Source organism: Euprymna scolopes, chromosome 11 (genome assembly GCF_053919585.1).
Source record: "Euprymna scolopes isolate OS-2025 chromosome 11, ASM5391958v1, whole genome shotgun sequence".
Lineage (NCBI taxonomy): Eukaryota > Metazoa > Mollusca > Cephalopoda > Sepiida > Sepiolidae > Euprymna > Euprymna scolopes.
The window spans coordinates 147,263,193-147,274,272 of NC_136492.1; the positions used below are offsets into that span (position 1 = coordinate 147,263,193).

The following is an 11,080-nucleotide window of genomic DNA, read 5'->3' on the forward strand; positions in this document are numbered from 1 at the left end:
GATTTTAGTTTATTTTTCATTTAAAATTTTACCCAATTCATATTTTATGTCACGTTGGTACAGTGGTAACGTCACCAGCTTCGAATGCTACAGTTTCGTTTTTGATTCTAGCTGATGGAACCCAAATATTTTTTTGGAAATCACGATCTATAATAATATATAAAAATCTGGACGGATTAAAATATCATATTTAAGCGTATTTTACGGCCGAGCAAAGTCAGGCTCCACCCCCCGCTAAGTAATATATATATATATATATATATATATATATATATATATATATATATATATATATATATATATATAGTAATTTATAAAATATATATGGGGATTAAGCTACACTGAATATTCCGCGTTTCATCCACTCTAGGACTCTTCAGGCTTATGCGCGAATTCTGTGGTTGTTTGTCTTTTTTTTGAAAAAATAACACATATTTATATAAAAAAAAAACGATAAACAACCACAGAATTCGCGCATAAGCATGAAGAGTCCTAGAGTGGATGAAACGCGGAATATTCAGTGTAGCTTAATCCCCATATATATTTTATAAATTACTAACTAGCTCTAGTATTAAGCACTTTTGAAGTAAATACTTAAAGTTTACGCATAAATCTATACTTTCGTATATTAATTTTATGTGAGTAAATTAAGTAGTTATATATATATACACATATATATATACATATATATACATATATATACACATATATACATATATATACATACATATATATATATATACATATATATATATACATATATATATACATATATATATATACATATATATATATATATATATGTATATATATTCAAGCAAATATTATTAAATACAACGGAGATATTTTGTCTTATAATTCTTTTTTTTAATTTTTCAATTTTTCGTATTGTCTTTTTTGTTTCGAAATCAAAAATATTAATAAAGGATCCATACATGTTGCTGTTACGAGCGCTTTCGATTCGTCCATGAATCATCATCAGGTGTTAAAAATACAGGGTTGCGAAAATGAGGATTAAAAATGAAAACTAAAATATATATAGTCAGTGATGAGTTAAAATAAAAGTCGATTAAGAATAAAAGTCGATTAAAAATTCGAGTGTTAAAACCAGTAAGTTCGTAGACACCATGTACGAAGTCCGTCCAACACGGACTACGCAAGACATTTCAGAACGTTACTGCTTTTTTGAAATGCAATGTCATTTATATTAGGTTGAAGAGTTCTAATGTACGACGCTTCAAGAATCTTTAATTTTTTTACATTATTTTCCCGTTGTATAATTTTTGTATTATCAACGAGGACCTTTCTAACATTGGAGGGGGGACAGCTATGTTCTTTTTTTAAATGTTTGTAAATCGCGCTTGTGTCGTTAAGGTGCATAGTTATTCGCCGGGACAACGTTGTTGTTGTATGCCCAATGTATGTATTATTTTTGGAGTTACATTCTCCAATAGAGCATTTAAATTTATACACTACATTGGTTTGTTCCAACGTTTTTATCGCCGGTGAAGAGTTGTTTTTAACCACAAGGTTTTGTGTTCGAAATTTCCTATAATAGATAATAAATTTAATTTTAAAATTACTGTCAACAGGCGTCAAGTATCTTCGTATAATATTTTTAATTGCATTTTCTTCGATTCTGAAATTAGGCGTCATTTGATTTTGGTAAAATATATTAATGGGGTTTGCATTGCGGTGTTGGCTAACATTATTATTATGGTTATCGGAAGATTGTAGCATTTTTTTTATTTGTTCATCAACAATGTAATTGGGGAAATGATTATTGATGAGTACTTGTTTAATGTTTTTTATTTCAATTAGCAATGCTTTTTTTGTGGAGGATATCATTTTAGCGCGATTTAGTAAATTTTTTATTATGGCTATTTTGTACCTTTGTGGACACTCACTTTTAAAGTTCAGGAGGCTAGAGTTTATGCTAGTTGGTTTTTTATATACAGATGTATTACAAGTGTTATTAGACGTATCAATAAGGACATCAAAAAATGGAATTTTATTGTTATTATTTAACTCTACTGTGAATTTTAAAATTGAATTTTCTTGAAAGAGGTGCTGTAATTGGTGTATCTGTTCATTATTTTCAGCTAAAATGAGAATGTCATCCACGTAGCGTACATAAATTGGGGGTTTTATGTTGTTTTTAAATATTTTGTTCTCTAAGTCAGCCATGTAGAATTCACTTAGGGTTAGTCCGAGGACTGATCCCATTGCCACACCGTCTATTTGAGTATAAATGTTACCATTGTGGTCATAGAAGGGTACTTCTGTAGTGCAAATTAGTAACAATTTTTTTAAAACTCTTTTGTTAATTTTAAGTGGGGGGAGTGATGGATTATTATAAATGTTCTTGATAATTATATCTATTGTTTCTACTACAGGTACATTTGTAAATAAACTTTCTACGTCAAGGGAAGAAATTATTTTGTTTTCTGGTTGCATTGATTTTAATATTTGTATTAGTTCATGTGTGGACTTAACGCTATATTTACTAGGAATATATGGGCTGATAAGTTCGTTTAGTGTTTTTGTTAGGCGATAGATGGGAGTCGGAATTTGGGATATAATAGGTCGGAGAGGGAAATCAGGTTTATGTGTCTTGACTGTGCCATATAATATATATATATTCCTTTATTGCATTATCTTTCCAAAAATTAAAATAAATATTTAATGAATAATTTCATGACTGACAAGTTTTAAATTATTTCATAGAGAATATAACATTAGCATATTGAATGTTCCTTAATATTTCACTGAAAAACACCAGATTGTATAAATCGTTTGTTAGGAATTTCAATTCGGTAAATAATCTCAATCGCAATGTTTTGCCTACAAATCAAAATGTAGTAAAAATAAAAAGCAAAAAACAAATTTATGTAAATGTAGTAAAAATAAAAAAAAAAGTAAAAAACGGATAAAACTAATTCATTTTGTCTACAAATACTAAAATACTAAAATAATCAAATACTAAAATTATAAAATGTATAAATTTGATAAAACCATTTTTTTATAAATGCAACATTCGTTTGTTTTGTTTTATTACAGGCTGAGTGTCTACAGTAGCAGAAACTTTTTACATCATATTTACATGGGACAATTTATTGATACTCCAGAGTTCGAGTCTAGTGTTTCTGGTGAAGAAAAATACCAGGTATGAATAAAACGTTGAGATTTTTTGGACATTTTCATCGAAATTATAGGATCAAGTTTAGACAACATTTATAGGATAAACTTTTCATTAATGTCTAAAAACTAGAAGTAAAACAAAAAGGTCAATAATTCCTCCAAGCCAAACAAGGCAAAGGTCAGTATTTCGTTCAACCTAAATAAGGCATAGAGACACTTAGTCGTGAGGGGCTACTGTTTTTTTTTTTTTTTTTTTTTTTTTACACAGTGATCACCACTTATCAAGGCCCGGAAGCCACTCAGGGATAAGGGTTATTGCAAATACAGTACGTTAGTGTGGAGATTTGATAAAGTGTTTACTTAAGGGGGCGGTTCATTAGGAATTTGTTAACGTTGGACTTGAAGACATCCAAGTTGTAGTCAGGTGGGAAGCAGGCAGACGGAACAGAGTTCCACAGGCGTGCAGTTCTAAGAAAGAAGCTTTGTTCATGGAATCCGCGTTTTGATTTAGGCACAGATGTAGATTGGGGGAATTTTTTCACAGTGGATTCAGCTAGACGGGTGTTTTTTGTGAAAGATTGGCGAGGGGGGACCAGAGATTGGATTTCAGACGAGCACCTGCCATGGAAATGATAAAACAAGGATAGGCTCGCAACGTCTCTTCTGTGGGGGAGAGGTTGCAGGGTAGAGAAAAGGGCATCCCCCACTAAGCCACGAAGTATATTTTGTACTCTGTCAAAGCAGGATAGGCTGTTTTTAGCAGCTCCTGCCAAGATATGGCAACAATACTCCATCCTTGGACGTACTTGGCTTTTATATAGATAGAGAATTGCATCAGTAGTGAGATATTGTCTGGAGCGGTAGAAGGATCCCACCATCTTTCCAGCGACCTTGGCAACAGACTTGATGTACGTGTTCAATTTCAGATCAGGAGTAAAGGTCAAACCCAGAAACTTGTCAAAACACGGGGCCTCACCCAGACGAGAGCCATCCATCACAATTGGTGCCAGATAGGTATCAGAGCGTTGATGATGTAAGGATAGGAGTTTGGTTTTGGATGCATTAAAGGTCTCCAGCCACGTCTTCCCCTACTGAACCACGCGCTCAAAATCAGAGGAGAGAGAATCAGAGAGAATTTTGTCATTTACAGCCTTTGATGTGTTGCCGTAGATGGTCGTGTCATCAGCATAGATGTCAACGAATGATTTAAGTATGTGTTTAGGGAGGTCATTGATGTAGGTCAGGAAGAGAGGTGGGCCCAGGATTGACCCCTGAGAGACTCCAGCATTTATATTGCAGGTCTCCGATTTTGTCCATCTACCACTACTCTTATGAGCCTATCGGAGAGAAATGATTTAATGATTGAGAAAACATTTCCAGTTATACCGTAGCTGGAAATCTTGTGAAGTAGACCCTTATGCCATACCTTGTCGAAGGCCTTTGATATGTCAACAGCAATTGCCCTAGAAAGGAAGCCTTTTTCAAGAGATTCACTAATCCTGTGGGATATAACCGTCAGCACATCTACGGTAGATCTTGCAGAACGGAAACCATATTGAGTGTCACTAAGAAGGTTGTTCCTGCTGAGGTGGTTGACTATTTCTCTATTTAATATGGATTCCAGCAACTTACTCATAACACACAGGAGATTTATTGGCCTGTACTGAGAGGGAGATGATTTATCACCTGAATTCTTAAATACAGGGCAAACTGATGAGGTCTTCCAGGGAGTCGGAAAGCACTTCTCCTTAAGGCAGCGCTTAAATAGTTTCGTAAGTATGGAAGCAAGTTCTGGTTGAAGCTTTTTTAACACTATAATTGGAATGCTATCAGGGCCAGTTGCTTTACTTGAATCTAGGTTCTTGATTAGCTTGGCGACCTCATGCACGGATATTTGTATGTTACCTAGCCTGTTTGGAGCCAGATTTGCATGAATACTATTTATGGAGCTGGGCAGTGAGATGTCTGTTCACATTACACTGGAATTTCTGCATGTCATACAGGTGGGGAAACAGGGGACTGGAAGAAAATTCCAAAATGCAACAGTCTGAGAGAAAAACCATTAAGTAGAAGGTTTACGGCATCTAGGGCTCTCTATAGTGTTGGGGTGCTTGTCGGGTTTGTAGAGGGTATTGTCATCGAGGCGTACAAGGCTTGGAGTTCGTCAGAGCACTTGCTATTGAAATAGTTGTAATACAGACACAAGAATGCTACGTCTTAGTTGGTGATGGGACAGAGGTTGGAGTTTAGTTGATAGTTCATGACCTATTAGGTTGCGACTCTTTTTTTCTTTACTCTGTCTAGGAGCGAAGGATTAACTATCCCTGATGTGGTAATAATACTACATGCATGGGCGAACTATGGTCTTGTAGAGATACAGAATACTCTTAGGTGTAAGTAGCCTTTTAGCACAGTAGAGAGAGAGAGTCCACCTTTTTCGCAGCAGCCTTATCAATTGCCTCAATATATTTGTTTCAATTCATGTTGTCTGTAAATGTTAACCCTAGAAGCTTGAGAGTGCTGTTATCTGAAATAAGAAAGACCACTATTTTTTAGGATACTGATTGATTTCTTCATGTTGCCTATCAAACAAGCTTCTGTTGATCATGATGCTCTGGAACTTTCTTCTGCGTCCTATGGCCTTTGTATTTGTTTTCTGACATATTTTTCATTTTTCTATTATATTTTTCTATTATATTTTTCTATTATATTTTTCAATATAAAACCTTGTCTCATTTTACCTTTGACCCTGTCACAAAGATGGTGTTTGTAAATTTCATATATAGAAAAACAATGCATCATCACACACATTCTGCGAATCAGATGTTTACAATACAGAATAGTGATCAATATTTTTTCAACCATCCATAACTCAAAAAAGCAAGCATTCATGGACGTAGAAGGGTCGTTCCAAAAATAAAGTCTCTGATTTTTTTACTCGAAAAGTTGAAAAACTACGGAAATGGGAGTCTTACCATCAAAACGAGCGACTTTTTGTGCTTCAAAATTTATTTTTCTCCATAGTCACCGTCATTGACAAGACATTTTTGCTAGAAATTCAAGGACGCATCTCTCTTCTGACGCATGTACATAATAGAGGTTTCTTTCTTAGAGTCTCACAGCGTCAATATCTGCAACAGAGAGATGAAACTTTCATACCATGAATGCATGAGTTCAGCCATCAAAGCAATTTAATTTGCAATCCCCTCTAATTCAGGCGGAATAAAAATAGGAGGCATTACTTTGAGGATGACCCCCGTATATTTATAGAACTTGTTTCATTATTGACGCATATAAATCAAGATCCGGAAGTTTTGCCATCGACTTTCCAAAAGCTTCCTATATATTTACATTGTGTGCGTGAAAACTTGGTATTTTTTTCTATTTTTCTCATTGCAGGTCTCCATTGTCGCTGATACCACATGTCGGTACATATTCTGGTCAAGGCATAGCCTTGAGTATTTAATGATAAAAGAGCCGTACTTGGCAGCTGTGCTGAGTCTCATTTTCGGCCGTGACATAACTAATAAATTGTACGCCCTCAACGAGAAAGTAAGTCATTTCTTCTCCATATTTTCATCATCTTGATAGATTTGGGGTTACAATAAAAAACGGTTAGAAAAGGAAAATAGCATAAAGGTGTAATATGATAGGGAATAATTATCTACATATTTTTCGTTCTATCTATCTCCTTTTATATATATATATATATATATATATATATATATATATATATATATATTAATTTACTTTAGTCGGTCTATATATTTTTATTTACGATTATATAAAAGAATGTGTGTGTGTGTGTGCGTGCGTGCGTGTGTGTGTGTGTGTGTGTGTGTGTGTGTGTGTGTGTGTGTGTGTGTGTGAGTTCCTTCCTCATTGGTTACGAAACAGCTGAGCCTATCTTTTGCAAATTTCACACACAAGTTTACTTATATGTCTGGCAGTGTTCTCAGATAGGTTTTGTATAGAAATTCATCCGATAAGAATCGAAAATCGAAAAAATCCGATCTCAAAAATAGTCTTTCTCTCTTATAGATAAAAAAAGAAGAATTTTTACAGGGCATATTTTACGTTATACCGGAAAGGGAAATAATAAAATCTCAGCAAATCATTTCTTCTTAAAAACAGATTTATTGGCATCTGAAGATTAAGCTCAGTGGTAGAGCGTACAACTACAAAACGACCCGGGTGTTTCTAACCATTTTATTTTATTTTTTTCTTATTAATGAGTTCAATTTACGATAAAAGAAGAGTACCATTTGAAACTGCCACAAATCATTTTTCATTTGCATACTTTAAAACTAAACATTAATCAAAAGTGACTTTTCTAGTGCATTCATCACTAAGGCCAAATATCAACTGACGTGATATTGTAAAGAAACACAGACGGAATTTGATGAACGCCATTATCATTGTTATTTGTTTATGTTTTTGCGAATTAGTTCTCCGGGCAAATTATTCCTCGTAATATATAATAATCAATAGAGGACGGATAAAAAATACATACGCAATCTGCATAAATGAAAATATCATGTTTAAGCGTATTGTTCGACCGAGCAACGCCGGGTGTTCAGCTAGTTTTGTTATAATTTTATCATTTACATTGATACAGATAACATAGGCATCTACAGAGATGATGGTTAGAATGTTTAATGCTGTTAAGTGAGAAAAAATAAATATTAAAATCAATAAAAAAGTTAAATCTGAAAGTAAAGGTGATTTCTTCGATAAAATATTCAATTTATAAAAGAGATTCCTTAAATCGTACATAAAAAACACACACACAAACCCACTATCAAATAATTCACAATTATCAAACATGCAGAAGTACAATTAATCATAACTCTTTTATGAAGACATTTTAAATGAAAAAAAATCTTATATAAGAAAGCTATAAAGGATACATATTAGGTTAATGCAAAAATAATGTCGCTTTTTGACGTTCAACTTCAAAAGATCATAACTCCTTTCATAATAAACTTTATTAATCGAAATAAGAACCATTAGAATTGATACGTTTTTGTTAACGAGAAACAATATTTATCTCATTAGCATAGAAATCCGCAGTTCTAGAAGGGGTGAGGTCATTGAAGGTCGATTCGGTATCATCTCGGCTTTTGAAGCATTTTTCGCGCAGGAAGTTGTTGAGATGCTTCAAAAAGTGATAAGTGGTGAATATGGCGGATGAGGCAGAGTCTCGGAGCCCAATTTGTTCAGCTTCTTCAGGGTCAATTGAGCAACACGCAGGCGAGTGTTGTCATAAAGGAGAATTTGTCCCTTCATATTGACCAATCTCGGAGACATACGTTGGAGCTTCTGGGGCATTGAATAACGATATGTTTTTATGCATATTTATGTGTTTTGATGAACGTGACTAGATCTAAGTTTTACATTTGCAAATGTGGGCTCGTTCTAGCATTTGTATGGGCATTTGTTTATAATATATATATATATATATATATATATATATATATATACACACATATATAAAATGGTAATTAGTAAAAACCTAAAGAAAGTGCTCAATACTATTGCAGAGCAAATATATTTTTTATTACCGTTTTATCTGCTTAGCGAATCGTATCAATGACCCAGTAACTTCATCAGACTTTACAGAAAGTCTGATGAAGTTACTGGGTCATTGATACGATTCGGTAACCGAAACATATGTAACTAAGCAGATAAAACGGTAATATATATATACTGGCAGAGGGCATTAACGTTGCCCGGAGTTAAATGGTGACCAAGGAATGATTCACCCTTCCATATTTTTGTTGTCACCGGAACCGGTAAAATAACCTATTTGTAAATCAAATCGATTGCCTGCCTTAGTGGATGCACCGGGAGGAAGCTTCACGGGCCTCCCACAGTGATGTAGTTCACAATACATTGTAGTCTACATTGCACTGTACTACTACTATTGGTTTTATAAATATCGGCCCAGCAGTTTTCGAGTCCATAGGGAACGAACTCACACAGGGACACACACATACAGAGACACACAGAAAGTTCCTTTTATATAATAATAGAGATTATATCAAAGGGGCCGCGTGTGTGTGTAGGGGGGTGCGCGAATTCAGTCCTATGGATTCCTAAACGACTGAGCCGATTGGTTTGAAATTTCACACAATTTACTTTATGTGCTTGGCAGTGTTCTTAGATAGGTTTCGTATCTGAATGTTATCAATAAGTATTGATAATGAATAATCAAAAAAATCTGAAGGAAGAAACGATTTTCACCAAAGTTTGCACCTTATACAGCCTAAAATAACAAGTGCATTTGAGATGTTTTATTACCGCACAAGCAGAAAGACCCAGTCTAAAATATCAACAGTACATTCTTTGCGATGGCAGGGCTCGTTTGAAATATATGTTTCTGTTTAAAGCATAATTGCACCATGATACTTAACCTTTTGTATTTTAAACTTTAATTCAAGCAATTATCAGTGCACAAGTAGAAAGGCCCGGGATATAAAATCAACAGTAGGTTATTTGATATGATAAGGGTGCGTTCGAAATGGATGTTTCTGTTTAGAGCATAACTGAAGCATGATACTTGACTAGTGCTGGAGTCCCTCAGAGGTCAATCCTGGGCCCAACTCTCTTCCTGATCTACATCAATGATCTCCCTAAACACATACTTAAATCATTCGTTGACATCTACGCTGAGGACACGACCATCTACGGCAACACATCAAAGGCTGTAAATGACAAAGTTCTCTCTGATTCTCTCTCCTCTGATCTTGAGCGCGTGGTTCAGTAGGGGAAGACGTGGCTGGAGACCTTTAATGCATCCAAAACCAAACTCCTATCCTTACATCATCAACGCTCTGATACCTATCTGGCACCAATTGTGATGGATGGCTCTCGTCTGGGTGAGGCCCCGTGTTTTGACAAGTTTCTGGGTTTGACCTTTACTCCTGATCTGAAATTGAACACGTACATCAAGTCTGTTGCCAAGGTCGCTGGAAAGATGGTGGGATCCTTCTACCGCTCCAGACAATATCTCACTACTGATGCAATTCTCTATCTATATAAAAGCCAAGTACGTCCAAGGATGGAGTATTGTTGCCATATCTTGGCAGGAGCTGCTAAAAACAGCCTATCCTGCCTTGACAGAGTACAAAATATACTTCGTGGCTTAGTGGGGGATGCCCTTTTCTCTACCCTGCAACCTCTCCCCCACAGAAGAGACGTTGCGAGCCTATCCTTGTTTTATCATTTCCATGGCAGGTGCTCGTCTGAAATCCAATCTCTGGTCCCCCCTCGCCAATCTTTCACAAAAAACACCCGTCTAGCTGAATCCACTATGAAAAAATTCCCCCACTCTATATCTGTGCCTAAATCAAAACGCGGATTCCATGAACAAAGCTTCTTTCTTAGAACTGCACGCCTGTGGAACTCTGTTCCGTCGGCTGCTTCCCTCCGGACTACAACTTGGATGTCTTCAAGTCCAATGTTAACAAATTCCTAATGAACCACCCCCTTAATTAAACACTTCATCAAATCTCCACACTAACGTAATGTACTTGCAATAACCCTTATCCCTGAGTGGCTTCCGGGCCTTGATAAGTGGTGATCACTGTGTAAAAAAAAAAAAAAAGTCTTGGACTTCCGGTCCATGATTCTGTGAGATCCATAGCTGTTTCATTTTATACCAAATTACCGATTCCAATATAATTACTGATTCTGATTCCAATTATTTATAAATCTCTTAATATTAAACTATAAGTTGCTATCATTCCCAATTACCATAAAAACACATTTTATGTATATTTTCTTAAACGTAGAAACACACTTGTGAAGATGATCTATAGGGTTTAGTTTTACTGATCGTTTAAAATGATATTTATTATCTTATTATTACTACCAAATGAAAAGATAATCAAAAGAAATCGTTTTTGCCATCGGAAAACAGGTACACACTTTTCTG

At 35.1% G+C, this 11,080-nt stretch overlaps 1 protein-coding gene across 4 annotated transcripts in view; it reads left to right on the top strand.

Moving 5' to 3' along the window:
- The window catches only part of LOC145288103 (popeye domain-containing protein 3-like), a 221,224-nt gene that overhangs the window by 175,229 nt on the left and 34,915 nt on the right, over window positions 1-11,080 (top strand). For all 4 annotated transcript variants that reach the window (XR_013869263.1, XM_080136160.1, XM_080136162.1 and 1 more), the window contains exons 5-6: window positions 3,061-3,166; window positions 6,541-6,693. Coding sequence is in view for 3 of the 4 variants with exons in the window: in XM_080136160.1 (XP_079992286.1) it covers window positions 3,061-3,166; window positions 6,541-6,693 (259 nt within the window). In the remaining variant the exon portion in view is untranslated. The remainder of the gene's footprint in view (window positions 1-3,060; window positions 3,167-6,540; window positions 6,694-11,080) is intronic.